General features: G+C 38.1%; 1 protein-coding gene across 2 annotated transcripts; it reads left to right on the plus strand.

Moving 5' to 3' along the window:
- The first annotated feature begins 12123 nt into the window (after window positions 1-12123).
- LOC149021167 (Tetratricopeptide repeat (TPR)-like superfamily protein) lies at window positions 12124-15962 on the plus strand. 2 transcript variants are annotated; one of them, XR_016172291.1, is made up of 3 exons: window positions 12124-12236; window positions 12859-14628; window positions 15114-15962. XR_016172291.1 is itself a non-coding variant. In XM_089149428.1 (2 exons), exon 2 carries the CDS (start codon window positions 12941-12943, stop codon window positions 14138-14140), a length of 1200 nt encoding a protein of 399 aa, XP_089005554.1. In that variant the 5' UTR covers window positions 12124-12236; window positions 12859-12940; the 3' UTR covers window positions 14141-14730. The 2 variants fall into 2 exon arrangements, 1 of the variants encoding a protein (XP_089005554.1); XM_089149428.1 differs by lacking the exon at window positions 15114-15962 and having other exon boundaries at window positions 12859-14730.
- The last annotated feature ends 78 nt before the right edge of the window (window positions 15963-16040 follow it).

The following is a 16040-nucleotide window of genomic DNA, read 5'->3' on the forward strand; positions in this document are numbered from 1 at the left end:
AGAGCTGGGAGAATTTGCCGAGGGCGATAAGCCTCCAGAACCTGAACTTGGAGCAGAAGGACCAGAAGGTGATCCAGAGCTGGGAGAATTTGTTGAGGGCGATAAGCCTCCAGAACCTGAACTTGGAGCAGAAGGACCAGAAGGTGATCCAGAGCTAGGAGAATTTGCTGAGGGAGCAGAAGGACCAGAAGGTGATCCAGAGCCGGGAGAATTTGCTAAGGGAGCGAGAAGGACCGGAAGGTGATCCAGGAGGTGGGAGAATTTGCTTGAGGGCGATAAGCCTCCGGAACCTGAACTTGGAGCAGAAGGACCAGAAGGTGATCCAGAGTTGGGAGAATTTGCTGAGGGCGATAAGCCTCCAGAACCTGAACTTGGAGTAGAAGGACCAGAAGGTGATCCAGAGTTGGGAGAATTTGCTGAGGGCGATAAGCCTCCGAAGGGCTTGAGCCTCCAGCGCTTGAACTTGGAGCAGTAGAAGTTCCAGAAGGTGACCCAGAGGTGGGAGAAGTTGATGAAGGAATTGAGCCTCCAGAATCTGAAGGAGTAGTTGATCCTACAGGTGTAGGAGATTGTGAGCTTGGGGTAGAGGGTGATATGGCTGAGTTAGGAGGAGACGAAGAAGAAGTGGGAGACCCTGTAGGGGTATATGGGGAGCCAGTTGTATCAGAAAAACCTGTTCCATGATGTTTGCCCATGTTACATTCGCACTTACAGTAATGGGCAAAGCAAGATGAAAAGGATGAGAGAAGAAAGAAGAGAGCCAGAAGAAGAGATGAAATCCTGGAATTAAATGCCATTTTGTATAGAACCAGAATGAATTTCTTGTTTTGTCGGTTTGTGTTGTTTCAAGCTGCAAGTTAATATGGTTTATATAGTTTTTCCTTCAACTATATTTGGAGTAGATTCATGCAAGATTTCTCCTTGTTCTTAGGCAATGAAAGAGGTGCTTCATCAATTTTTCACTTTTGTCTCTGTGGTTAACCGAGGGCTTGAAGTCCAATTCGTCGGGGTTAAATAAAATGGATCCAAATATGTCAAGTTTTTGTCATGGATAACATTAAAACAAGTGGAGCTTGGAAATTATTGTCAAGGAATCCATTCTCATTTTCTTTATACATAATTCTCGGATCTCCATGTCTTTCATAAACATATTATCTTGCGAAGTCTTAAACATAATTCCTCTTCCTAAATCTAGTTTCTCCTTTCATTTTTTTCCTTTCTCCGGTTGCAGCTTTCTTACAATCGTTATTCTTCACATAGTTTGGTTCATGAACAATACTTTTAAACTTAGGATTGTGGGATAATATATTTAATATATTTTATAAAATAAAATTGCATATCTTAGTGCATTTTATAAAAAGAATCATATTTTAATGCATAATTATGCACATAGTGAAAGTTGGGTTGTGACAATCTCTGTAGATTTCAAATCTATGGAGTCATAATTTATAAAATTAATTGTTTGGTTAACCTGATATGTAAAATGAAATCTGTAGATTCATCAGTGATTTTTGTCAATGCGTAAATATTTAGAGTTTTTATAGTAAGGATGAAATCTCTAGATTTCATGAATCTAAAGATTTTCACAACCAAATGGGTATAAGTCTCGCATTCATGAATCCAGAGATTTCAAATCTCTAGATTCATGTAACCAAAACTCATTTCAATTTGGATATTACCTAATTCTTAGATAGTGTATCAAAACCTTGTGGATGCAAAAAATCCCCGTTGGGAGACTCACCCACCACAGCTAGGTGTGCAATCCGGGTCGAACACCGGATTAGTCAAGGTTTAACCTTGGAAACCGGGGTTGGCAACCCAAAAAAAAAAAAAAAAAAAAATAGTTATGTTAGTTTGTGTGGACCAAGATTCTAAGTATATGCATGCTATTGAGCCTCTCACTGGATTGTAAATATCGACACAAGGGGTGTTGGTGGTTGGCAAAACCACCAAAATGTCGATGACATTTAAATGGAGTTCACCTGCTTTTGCAGGGTGTGACCGTGTGAGTTTGAGAAGCAAAAAGAGCAAGACACAGAGAATGAGAGAGAAGAGAGATAAAGATTCCCGGGGATTCTATAGAACTAATTTAAATCGTAAATTCGTATTCTGCAATTCTGAAAAATCCATAACGGCTCTATCTTTTCTTCTCTATCTATTTTTTTTTTTTTTTCACTTTGATGATCCAACAATCTGAAGATCAAAACGGCCGGACGAACAGGATAAAATTCCCTCCAGAGCCAATCTCTTGCAATTCCTTCTCCGCCCACTGCATGACTTTTAATGGACTTGCACCAGATGGGAATTTTCCTGATGGAAAGAGATGCACTGATCATCAAGAAGTTGGTTCTTCTCGTGTGCGAGAAGTGAGAACACACTGCCCATGCATTTGGCTCGAAGTCACCATGCATTTCCATTTTGAGACTGAGAGTGGCAATGGAGCAGTGGCAATGGAGCAGGTGATAATATGGATTCAACAATGGAGCAGTAGTAAATGAATTCCACCCTTTTGGGTTATCAATGTTAACCTAATATATATTATTCACCCATCAAGATAAATGATTGAACACTTGTGGAGAACTGTTCTATATGCCTTTGGTTGATACAATGTGAAGCATGCTGTGTTGGTGCATATGGAAATCTAGGAATGCATTTCAGAGAACAACTCCTTAGCTTTATCACTTCATGATGTTAATGAGTTAATTATCTTCTTCTTTTCTTTGGTTGCAATCCTCTCCCAATCGTTATTTCTCACATAGTTTGGTTCATGGGCAATGCTTTTAAATTTAAGATTGTGCGATAATATATTTTAATGCATTTTATAAAATAAAATTTTATATCTTAATGCCTTTTATAAAAAGAATCATATAATGCATAGTTATGCACTTAGAGAAAGTTGGGCTATTAGCCTCATAAATCCTGAATCAGGGTTATCAAACAATTAGATAACTAGTAAACTTCCACGTGCATATGCATGTGTAGCCATATACATATGAGGGTGCAGAAAAAGAAATTTAACCAAACAATTTTTCAGATAAATTCAAATTCTAGACTGAGTGAAACCAAAGAGATTTTTTCAAGTAGATTCAATTCTCAGGCTAAAGAATCCAACAACCAAGCGCTTGCTAAGTGGCATTTGTTTGTATAAGTGAAATCGAGAATGTTTTCGTCACATTTATTGTCTCAAATACCATTTTTTTTTTTTTAAAAGCTTTGATTTCTAACTTTAGATCAGTCTTAAAACAGATCCAGTGGGTTTCTAAAGCTGAAGAGTGCTTCAAAATACCAGGTGTTTCAAATAGAATGAAAGAAAAACTACATGTTTGAGTTATGCCTTGGTGCAAAATGGAGTCTATATCAATTTCCAAAGCAGTTGCAGGCAATGTTATGAACACTTTTTATGGCTCTTGAGCATGCCCTATTGTAATAATATATCAAATATTTGTATGAAAACTAATTGTGGTGTTGTCAAAAAGAAGAACAAATTTCATTAAGTTCCTTGAAAACACTTACAAATATTAACTAAAGTTCTATTACAATCAGCCGTTAGATTAGATATTGTTGTAGCTAACTTTTCAAACCAAAGTTGAAGCATTGGGGATGGGAATTTATCATACTTAATTGTGTTTGTGTTGTCTTAACAACATTCATTAAGGGCCTGTTTGATTATATGAATCTGAGAATTATACCCGTTTGGTTGTAAAAATCTCTAGATTCATGAAATCTAGAAATTCACCTTTTAACACTAAAAACGTGAATTTGTAGATTTATGGGTAAGGGGTGAAATCCAAAGATTTTAAAAACACTATACATTTGCACATTCACAAAAATCACGTCGATCAAATATTTTTTTAGGATGAATCCACAGGTTTCATTCTACAACCAAACATCTAATTTTATAAATTATAACTCCATAGATTTGAAATATTTATATATTTGAAGTCTCCAGACTCATGTAACCAAACATGCCCTAACATAGATATTTCACCTAGATACCATATCCCTACTATTGGCTTTGATAAGTGTGTAGATAACCCTTGGTAGTTGCTCCAAATCTCTCTTATTTCTAGCCCAATTGTTGTTGCTTTTTCAATTCCAAATTGTAACCCAAAAAGTGTTGCCTCTAAGAGCTCCATCGTGTACATCTTTCCAAAATTGATGAACTATAGGTGTCCATCTACATAGATCCCAACGCTCCAGCCTGCAGTCCCTAACTTTTGGTTAAGTATCCCTGCACATATCAACACAATATTATTACTTTGTGGTATATTGATGCTACAATTATCTTCAAAAAGTTGGCGAGGCATTGGGTATTAAGCAAGGCCTTTGGTTAGCAGTAGAAGAAAGATGGCTTCATGTTATCTTGGAAACTGGCTGTCTCTCGGTGGTGCGGCTACTCCTAAACCCATCTCTCCCCGTGCCAACACAACTGAAGAATGTCATCTCTGATATTAGGCAACTATCTAGTGCACCCTTGTCCTGTGTTTTTTCTTTTATTCCAAGAGAAGCCAACTTTGTGATTCATTCCTTAGCTAAGGAAGCCCTGGCGCTTGAGAAAGCGTTAGTTTGGAAAAATTCCACTAACTAGTTGAAGGAATCTGTTCCTAGCAGAGTTTGTGTCTCCTTTTGCTTCATTCAGTTTTCTACAAAAAATAAAACAAAAACATAATTATTCTGTGTTGGTAGATTGAGGTTATTGTCCTCAGCTTTTTGTAGTTTTAAGGCTACAATCCATTGATTAAAACTAGATAACACCTTCATAGGATTGGGTATTTTTGAGTGAATACCCTCGAGTTTCTTTCTTGCCAAATGAAGTAGCAAGAGATTATAAAGACAGAGAGAAACCATTTGAAATTTGACTTATTCAATTGAGAGCCCATATTATGACACAAACTCATAAGAGATGTATCACTCCAATTTTCTATGCGTAACACCAATGGCTATGCAGTGTGAATTATTTTCACCCAGTCACATGATATAAAGATATGCCAGATTGTTTCATTTTTCTTCCCGCACAAAACACATTTTGGCTGAGTGTGCGTCCATTGAGCTAATTTTGCCCGGGCTAATAATCCTGCATTCAAGATATGCCAAAAAAAACTTTAAATTTTGGGTGGATTGGTAACCTCTACATATGCTTCCACCATTCCGTAAATTGATATTCATGGGGTGAGAAGCATTGTTTGACTATTTCACGAAAGGCCATTTTGACCGAAAACTCTCCATTTGGAGAAAGTAAGGAGGATCATGAGTCACATTAGTCTGACAAAGAGATTGGCAATGTTATAATGGGGATGGGGTTGGAGGAAGGTGAAGAGATCTCCCTGTTGAGAGTTTGTAGGTCATTGAACACTTCAGCCATCGTAGCCTGTCGAGGTCATATAATGAAATCTTGTATAGCTGTTAGGCTGTCTGCTTGAGATTGTATCTTATGTGTGCCATTCCCAACTTTGCGAAGCACCATTGTCCTTAACTAAGGAATGATACTCGTGATGCTATTTCATATCCATGAACCCTTCTTTGCATATACTTTGGGATCGAAAATAGATCGATCCTTGAAGTATCTAGCTTTAAGAATTCGTACCCACATTGCTTCAGGTTGTGATAGTATTCACTATACTTGCTTTAATAGCAAAGCTGAGTTGTATTCTTCCATCTTCTTGGAACCCATTCCCCCTAAGACTTTTGGTTGGCAGCATTTCCCCCACGCAATGAGATTCAACTGTTTATACTTGTTGGGTTGTCCATTTCAAAATCTTTGACAAATAGCATCTATTTTTGTGCATAATGTCTTTGGGAATCTAAGACATTGCATTTGATAGAGTGCCATTGATTGAAGTGCTGCCTACATTAAAACATCCCTTCCCCCGTTTGAGAGGTTTGTTGCCTTCCAGCTTGCCAACTTCTTAGTCATTCGATCCAACACATTTTGTAGGATTTTTGCTTTCCCTCTACCAGCCATCAGCTTAGTTCCCAAATATGTAGTTTCCCCTTTGATTTCTAATACCCTTAAGATTGAGAGTATCAGATTTCTTTCTTCTCTAGGTACGTTACGACTTGGAAAAAAAAAACTACACTTTTGTGGAAGTTAATTTCCTGCCTTGTCAAATCCGCAAATAGTTCCAACACCGCCTTTAAAGCCAAAACCTCTTCAATGTCAGCTTTGCAAAATAAAAAAGTATCATCTGCAAAAAAAAAGGTGGGTAATTTCCGGTGCCCCCCTTCCAACTTTAATGCCACTTAGAAGATTGAGAGATTTGTGGATTTTTATTTGTGGCAACTGCGGTTAGTTGCCGCCAATGGTCCAGATTTCATCATAGTTACAAAAAGAGATTCAACTGTTGGGATTAAAAATGCGGGGGTATGGATGTAAATAAAATTTTATTTTTTTTTACCTTCAAAGGTTTTTTATTTTAGAAATTTACGAAATCAAACCCTCATTCCTTTCTCTCTATCTGCCAGACTACTTCACAGTCTATACTATAGCTCTACCGGGTACTACATCAACTCCGGTGGCCTCGTGATACAATACAGCTCTACCGGGTATTACAACAACTCCGGTGGCCTCATGAATTTATTGATGGCAACGGCGACAGCGATGAAATGTGCCAGCTAGATACCACTAATTACTTAAGTGTACATGCGTGTGCTACTGCACCGACCATTTGTTTGAATGAAGGCTGAAGGAAACCTTGATGGATGAAGCAATCAGCTACCTTCTTATGCATGGCTTCTGTAAGGTGAATTCCATCCCAACTGATGTGGGCTGCTGGATTTGGGCATTTAGCTGAACCAAGAGCACCACACAGGCAATGTAAGTTGAAGTGAAACAATCCACTTCCAGATCCACAACATGCTTTGAGTGGCTCCTCGAACCCCAAATGAGTTGCACTCTTAAATATACTGAGAAATGCGTTAAAAAAGTCAGCATATGCTATGAAACAATTTGGAAACTGGACCTTCAGTTCCCCTATCTTCTTCAAAAGAAGGTCATTATGTGCCTTGATAATAGAGTTTGCACTCTTCACACAGCCATTCTCATCTTTATCTCCTGAAGCAGCCATGGACATGTGCAATGGGAAGCAACCCAATGGTGGTAGTCCTTGTACTATGAGGAACTTTCCACCTTTGTCGACTATTGACTGAAATAGAAATAGAAAATTTTTATAATGACATAATGGAATGGCAAGTCACCTGTAATATATATTTGAAAAACTATAAGACAAGAGGAGTTTAGTCATTCATTTACCTTTATTAGGTTGACCTTGACATCGACAACCTTCTCAATGAGAGATTGGGATGTTATGGAAGCTCCAAAATTACGAAGGTAGTCATTGAAAGCTGACTCGCCGACCCAGAAGATTGATTTGGAAATTTTGGCAGTGCATTGAGCAGATTCCAAACCCTTGCACTGGATGTTGTTAAGGAACTGTTGGAACCAATCTTGTTGGTTTTTGTAGAAATTAGGAATTTGCTTCCACATTAAAGTGCGACCAACGTTGTGATCTTCGAAGAACTTTCCGGAAAAGCGAGAAGAACCACCAACTCGCAAAGTTGCAACCTTTGGAGAAATCAGCAGAGGTGTTCTTGACTGGTGGCAAGTAAGGCAAGTTGAGAGCTTCAGAGATAAAGTCGATTAAAACACGACCATCGGAGAATCGAAATGAGGGCGGTTTGAAGGTTGAACCATAAGGTGACTGTGGTGCCAGCGCTTGTGCAAATGCCGTGAGACCTCCCATGATTCCAGGCTTTTCTGTATCTGTAAATGAATCTCCAAATGCATACATCCCTGAGAAGTTGGCATTGCCACCAAAATTAACCGAACCTGAGATTGAACCACCTGAACCCCAACTTGAACTTGCAGAACCTGACATTGAACCACCACGAGAACCAGAACCTGACATTGAACCACCACGAGAACCAGAACCTGACATTGAACCGCCAATAGAACCAGAACCTGACATTGAACCACCACTAGAACCAGAACCTCCTGACATTGAACCGCCAATAGAACCAGAACCTCCTGACATTGAACCGCCACTAGAACCAGAACCTCCTGACATTGAACCGCCACTAGAACCAGAACCTCCTGACATTGAACCGCCACTAGAACCAGAACCTCCTGACATTGAACCGCCAAGAGAACCGTGAACCTCCCGACATTGAACCGCCACTAGAACCAGAACCTCCTGACATTGAACCGCCACTAGAACCAGAACCTCCTGACTTTGAACCGCCACTAGAACCAAAACCTCCTGACATTGAACCGCCACTAGAACTAGAACCTCCTGACATTGAACCGCCGGTAGAACCAGAACCTCCTGACATTGAACCGCCACTAGAACCGAGAACCTCCCCGACATTGAACCGCCGAGAGAACCGAACCTCCCCGACATTGAACCGCCGGTAGAACCAGAACCTCCTGACATTGAACCACCGGTAGAACCAGAACCTCCTGACATTGAACCACCACTAGAACCAGAACCTCCTGACTTTGAACCGCCACTAGAACTAGAACCTCCTGACATTGAACCGCCACTAGAACCAGAACCTCCTGACATTGAACCGCCAGTAGAACCTGACATTGAACCGCCAGTAGAACCTGACATTGAACCGCCACTAGAACCAGCAGAACCTCCTGACATTGAACCGCCGGTAGAACCAGAACCTCCTGACATTGAACCACCACTAGAACCAGAACCTCCTGACTTTGAACCGCCACTAGAACCTGACATTGAACCGCCAGTAGAACCAGATTGTGAGCTTGGAGTGGTGACATGCTTATGTTTGCCCATGTTGCACTCGCACTTACAGTAATGGGCTAAGCAAGAAGAAAAGGATGAGAGAAGAAAGAAGAGAGCAAGAAGAAGAGATAGAATCCTGTAATTGAATGCCATTTTGTAAGGAACTAGATTAATGAAAAACTTGTTTTGTTGGTTTGTGTTGTTGTTTCAAGTTACGAGTTAATATGGTTTATATAGTTTTTCCCTTCTAACTATAATTGGAGTAGATTCAGGCAACAATATTTCTCCTTGTTCTCAGGCAATGAAAGAGGTGCTTCATCAATTTTTCACTTTTGTCTCTGTGGTTAACTGAGGGTTTGAAGTCTAGATCTAAAGATGTCAATTTTTCTCATGGATAACATTAAAACATGTGGAGCTTGACTATTATCATCCAAGGAATCCAGTCTCATTTTCTTTATACATAATTCTCGGATCTCCATGTCTTCATAAACCTATTATCTTGTGAGTCCTACACTTGGTAAATTTATTTAGTTAAAAAAAAAAAAAAAAAATTTTTGAGTGATTTATTATTATTTTTTTAAATTGAAGTTCATTGATTATTTGGGGGTAACTATTACATATAATTTAAAATCTGTATCCCCAAGTGGATTCTAACTCTGGTGTCGGTGTTGATTTTTAACCAACTGACTCACCTCTTAGGGTGGCCGGGGATGTCATTCTGTTTAAGTTCATGTATGAAGGAATCAAATCTCATTCTTCTTATTTATAACCATTGGTTGTAGTGGTTTAACTAACTATCTGAAGTCTGACCAGCTGAGATTGAACAGTTTTGTTCATTCATCTATTCTTGTTGTTTGGAGATGAAAAGGTTCCTGTAGGAATTCTTTAGATACCCATGGAACACATATTGGGTAGAATTTGTAATTGCATAAATCCCAATGAAACAGTTTCTTAACAATGGAGAAAATCATTTGCAAAGCGATTAAGATGAGAAAGCATCCATGTACAAGTAACTGATGATGATTAAAAACCTATATATGTTAGTTATTACATATGAACTGTTGTTTTTTTTTTCTTTTCTCTGGTTGCAATCCTCTCCCAATCCTTATTCCTCACATAGTTTAATATATTTTAATGCATTTTATAAAATAAAATTTTATATCTTATTGCCTTTTATAAAAAGAATCATATAATGCATAGTTATGCACTTAGCCAAAGTTGGGCTATTAGACTCATAAATCCGGAATCAGGGTTATCAAATAATTATTTTATAAAGATAATTAGTAAACTTCCATGTAAATATGCAAGTGTAGCCATATATGAGGGTGTAGAAAAAGTATTAGTCAAACGAGGCGAGTAATATATTTCATATATAAGACTTGGCAATTAATTTGTTTACAGATTAATGTAAATATTACTACAGATTGCATGGAAAATATATTTGTGGTGAGGAGACATGATCCACACTCGTAATAATATATCAAATATTTGTATGAAAACTAATTGTGGCGTTGTCCTAAACTATGTCCCCATCCCTCCAAACTCATTCCAATGTGGATGTTACCTCAGTTTCTAGATTATGTAAAGAGTAGTTATGTAAGTTTATGTGGACCAGGATTCTAAGTATATGCATGTTATTTAAGCTTCTTGCTAGGCTATAACCAAGGTCCGAAATGTCACCGACACAAGGGGTATCGCCGTATCGGTGGCTGACGAAACCACTGAGAACCCCAAAATGTCGATGACATTTCACCGATATCTAAATGGAGTTCACTAGCTTTTGCAGGTGTGACCGTGTGAGTTTGAGAAGCAAAAAGAGCAAGACAGACATAGAGAGTGAGAGATTCCTGGAGATTCTACAAACATTACCTTAAACATAAATTTGTAATCTACAATTCTGCAAAATTCAAAATGGTTCAGTCTTTTCTTTCTCTATCTTTTTTTATTCACTTGGATGATCCAACAATTTGAAGATCCAAATTGTTGGATCTTGAGATTCCCGGCAATTCATCCCTGTGAAAGTGTCTCCCTAGAACCTTCCTTCGTGATATTTTCTCTCTCTAACCACACAAGAGAAGCAACTCGTCAAATTTGGACTTTTAAATATTCGATATCTTCACAATTTTTTCTTGATATTTTGAAGTTATCGGTGATATATCGACTTTTTTGCAATATATTGGAGATTTATTGCCAATTTTTGGTAAATCTCGTATCATTACCTATTTTCATGTCAAGTACTATCGACATGGCAATATATCACCGACTTTTCATACCTTGGTTGTAACATGCATTATGTAACCTCTCCTTCTTTTAACATATTTCCATTTAACAGAAAAAGAAGAAAAAAATTCATAACGTTTCAACCCATACTACTGGAATGTCATCCTCCCTCACCCACATACTGGGGTTATGTTTGATTTTGGATATTAAATTTGGGTTTCATCCCATCAATGATTTTGTATTGGTTTGTGTATGAATGAATGGAATTTTTTTCCTTCTTACTTACATGTACTGGTTGTAGTACTCTAACCATCTAAACTCTAAAGACTGAACTCCTAAGATTGAATAATTTTGTTTGTTCTATTTTTGTTGTCTGCAGATGACAGTTAAGGTCTAACCTAAAAGGTTCTAATTTTGCTAGGGTTCAGCGCCAATAATGTGTTGAACTTTTAAGCAAGATATCATGAGCGGTTGGATTGAGATAGGGGAGAGTTTTTCGTATATTGGGGATGGAGATATCACATATACCATCAGTGAGAGTATTACCAACCGAGTAATCCTGCTTTAGTTCCAACGTGAGTTTTTGTTAACTTGGTTTATCAACTTGGTAGGCTCAAACCCTAAGTGCATGTTTGGTAACGGTATTTTCTAAGAACGACGTTCTTTGGGAGAATCGTTTTCTAGCGTTTTTATTAAAGAATAGTGGTCTGAGCAGAATTTTGATCGTTTGGTAAAATTTGTGCTGAAAACGGATGAAAAAATGGAGACTTAAAAAATATATATTCTTATGAAAGGCAGGAAGGAATTAAAAGTTATGTGTGAATGAAATTTGGGTCAAGTGTCCCTCTTTGACTTAATTTTGAGACATACTTTTTTATTTATGGAAATGACGAAACAAATCAAAGCTGTTTGCAAAAAGCCTTATCTGGTTCACTTCCTAAAAATAAACCGAAAATCGACACAGCCTGACATGGTCCAAGACTGGACCAGACCGAATGCTGAACCGGCCAAACTAGGTCCAACGTTTTTGGACCGGTAGCCCAACCAGGCAGGACCGAGACCGTCCCGGCCCGACGTGCTGCGTGGGGGGGACCAGGTGGATTGAAATTCGTATTAGGGCTTAGCTTTGCGCCATTTCGTTTTCTTCTTCCTCTCCTGGTTTTGGTCAAGAAGACTTACGCGCATATGGCTGCTCAGGGCTTCAAGGCTTAAGTTAGTTAAATTCTTAATCGTTTTTTCTTTCCTTCTTCTTCAAATGCTAGCAGATCACAGGTACGTGTTTTTTTTTTTTTTTTTAATATAATCGATTAAAGCTCGTCATTCTAAACTTTGATCTTAGGAAATCACTTGGTTTCTTGCGATTGATGAATGATTGCCATTGGATTCTTTCAATAGATTGATCTCACGAAATCATTCGACACCCTCCCTGTGATTCTTTTCGAACACCTACTATTTCCACAGTTTATTGTCGAAGTTCAGCTTCTTCGTAATCTTCTTTTCTTCCATATTTCTGTCGGCTGTTGGTTTTTGGGTTTTGGGTTTTCTCTGCTAACAGAGTATTCATCCATCAAGAGAAACGAATTAACATTACTGTTTTGTAGTTCACGGAATGTGGGAACCAGATAATGGGGTTATGTTTTGTTTTCGATATTAAATTTGGGTATCATCTCCTATCGATTTGATTTTCGGTCTAGGTAGGGATATGGGGATGTCATTCCGTATTAATTTATGCATGAGAAAATGGATTTTTTTTTTCTCTTTGGTGCCAGAGAGAATGGAACTTTATTCCTTCTTATTTACAAAATAGTTGTCTTAGTAGTCTAGCGATCTAATGACTGACTTGCTGAGATTGAATAGTTTTGTTTCTTCTTTTTTTGTTGTCTGCATATGACAGTTAGGGTCCAAGCTAAAAGGTTCCGTAGAGAGATGCTCTTCTAATGAGCAGGAAGGATGCTCTCTGAGAAGAAAACTAGAACATGCTCTCTCTGCGTTTCACTCGCAGATTTTGTGTTGCAACCACTACAGCTGCTGCTGCTGCCACTGTTTCAAACGAGAACTCAATACCCAAGACCCTGGATGCTCCAGCATTGGTTAAACTCAAGGCTGAAAGGGATCCAGAAAAGCTCTTCCATTTATTCAAGGCTAATGCTCACAATCGTCTTGTTATTGAAAATCGTTTTGCCTTTGAGGACACTGTGTCTCGTCTAGCTGGTGCAAAAAGATTTGATTACATTGAGAATCTCCTTGAGCACCAGAAGACCCTTCCTCAGGGCCGGCGGGAAGGATTCATTGTCCGTATTATAATGCTTTATGGGAAAGCTGGGATGGCAGAACATGCCCTTAAGACATTCTACACAATGCATCTCTTCGGCTGCAAACGGACTGTCAAGTCCTTCAATGCTGCTCTCAAGGTTTTGGCTCAAGCCCTTGATTTTGAAGCCATTCAAGTCTTCCTCAGTGAGGTTCCACAGCAGTTTTCTATTCTGCCTGATGTTTTCTCTCTCAATATTATCATCAAAGCTTTCTGTGATATGCATATACTGGATTCAGCTTACTTGATTATGGTACAAATGGAAAAGGTAGGAGTACGACCTGATGTAATTACATACACCACACTTATATCAGCCTTTTATAAGAATGATAGACCTGAGATTGCCAATGGGTTATGGAATCTAATGGTACACAAGGGGTGCCTTCCAAATGTTGTCACCTTCAATGCTAGGATTCAACATTTGGTTAATCACAGACTAGCATGGAAAGCTAATGCATTGATGACTAAGATGCAGTTAGTTGGCATAAGTCCCGATGAGGTAACTATTAATTTGGTTATCAAGGGCTTTTATCGGGCTGGTTATCATGAGATGGCGAGAAGGGTTTATAATGCATTGTGCAATAAGGGTTACAAACCCAATCGGATGATTTTCCAGACATTGATACATTATGAATGTAATGCAGAGGACTTTAGTTTAGCATTCAGAATTTGCAAGGATAGCATGGAGAGGAACTGGTACCCTAGTGTGGATACCATCCGTAATCTACTCGATGGCCTTCGGAGGAAAGCAGAGTACAAAAAGGCCTGGGTGATCATGATTTTGATTCGGAGAAGAAAGCCTCCTTATTCTATGGATGAACTGGAGGTTTTTCAATCCATACTATCTAAAGATGTAACAGAATGACTGATAACAAAGTGGATTGATCCATTCACGTTGACCTTGAGCAGGGAAAGGATGTGGGACTCCGTGTACTTATTCATATTCATTTATTCATTTATATTGATTGATAACCTGTATATGGATTCCTAGTGGATGAGCATTGGAGCAGAAGGTAATTCCCATCTTGTCCATCGGGTTAATTGTATCATGACTGTGGAAAAAGTACCAGAGGTAATGAACAGTACTCACCTGGATTGCCGGATTTATACTCGTAAAATGGCATTCATCTATTTGCTTACAGTTACTAATCATATGTCAGTCTTTCTTCCAGACATCCCTATGATATAAAATACTATTGCAGTACATTCTATTGAATCCCATGCTTTAGTTCTCTGTGATTGCTTGTGGATGGTTTTATGTCTAGTTCAATACTTTCAGCTTGGGTGGATCAAGAAGAGAATGGTGAAGTCAGATAAGGACTTCTTGTTGGTTATAATTAAACTGAAATAAAGGTAATTCTCGGATAGTCTTTAGTGCTGATTTTTTTTCTTTCTTGTATGGTTTACATTTCCTTACCTGATTTTGAGTTGTGAATCCTATTAATGTATAAAGTCCCCCCCCCCCCTCCCCAAAAAAAAAAAGAAAAATCATTATGCCTAGTAAAGTACTGCACTTCACTATTTAGTTTCATTGTTGCATTGATTAATTATGTTCTCAAGGAGGGCAGATCATTCAGTCAAACCAATTTGAGTCAGGACCAGCACCTAGCTGTTATTTGATAAGCAAAAATCTGATATGCTCTTAAGTAGGATCTAATTGGTTGCACCACTTGTTAGGAAAGATCAAATTCCCAAGGATGGGATGAATTATAATATTCAAATATCCCACATGCATGTTCATCATGCTTGCTATTGTTTTCTTGTAAAATGTGAATTATAATCTTTGCTTCAGCAATGGACATCCTCATTGATTTCTTCTCGTCATCTTGTGCTTTTAGATCATAATAGATAATCTAAGAGGTTGGTGGAGGCAATAGCTGCATTGATCCTGAAGCAGAATACCCGTCCCAGAGGTGTCCACTTTTCTTTAAGTACAGTAGAGATTTGAGGGTCTGAAGCATATATTTTTAGGATGTGGATCTCGAATGGAAAGCTGTATCATAAAGAAGCTGGAATTGCCCAAGTTTCTACAAATTGGGTTTAGGCATCAGTGCTACTCATTTGAGTTATATATAAATTAGAAAATCCACCAAAATTTCTGCTACTTCGAGGCTAAATGGTAATGGCTCTTGTATCTGTGTTGTTTTGTTTTATTTTTTAGCATTTTTAAACATATTGGTGCTTCGGCACAGCTTTGAGCCCATCTTGAGAACATCTAATTGGTATTTCTCACAAACAAAGAAAAAAGAAAAATTGCTTCTTCTGGAAAGAAGATGAAATAGTCTCGTCTTTTCTATATGACAAACTCCTATTTTGAAATCTTAAAATCTTAAAGCGTCTTTCTTGTTCAACTCTTGGTTGTTGCAATTTTTTTTCTTTATGTAACTTTACATGATTGTAGCACTCAGAAACAGTGAGAAATAGGGAAAATGCATGGAAATAGCAGTAACTGTTCTTTACTTCAAAACTGGAAATGAACAGAAACATTATCTTTCCAGACTTCCTTTAATCATTCTTTTTTATCTTCCCCTGTATATAGATCGCTTAAGTGCCCACATCTGATCATTTGCTCCATACAATTTCTTAAATTTTTTAGAAAATTCCCAGCAAAAAAAAAAAATTTTAATTTATGTATATTTATTGTAAAAAAATGCAATTTGAGTAGCAAAATAAATGACCGACCTACATCTCTATTGGCTTCTACATAACTTCAAAATAAAATTAGGAGATGACGACCCTGCATCTGCATTTGGATTTTCTCCATT

This window comes from Hakea prostrata, chromosome 3 (assembly GCF_041222555.1).
Source record: "Hakea prostrata isolate BN-2017 chromosome 3, UWA_Hpros_2, whole genome shotgun sequence".
Lineage (NCBI taxonomy): Eukaryota > Viridiplantae > Streptophyta > Magnoliopsida > Proteales > Proteaceae > Hakea > Hakea prostrata.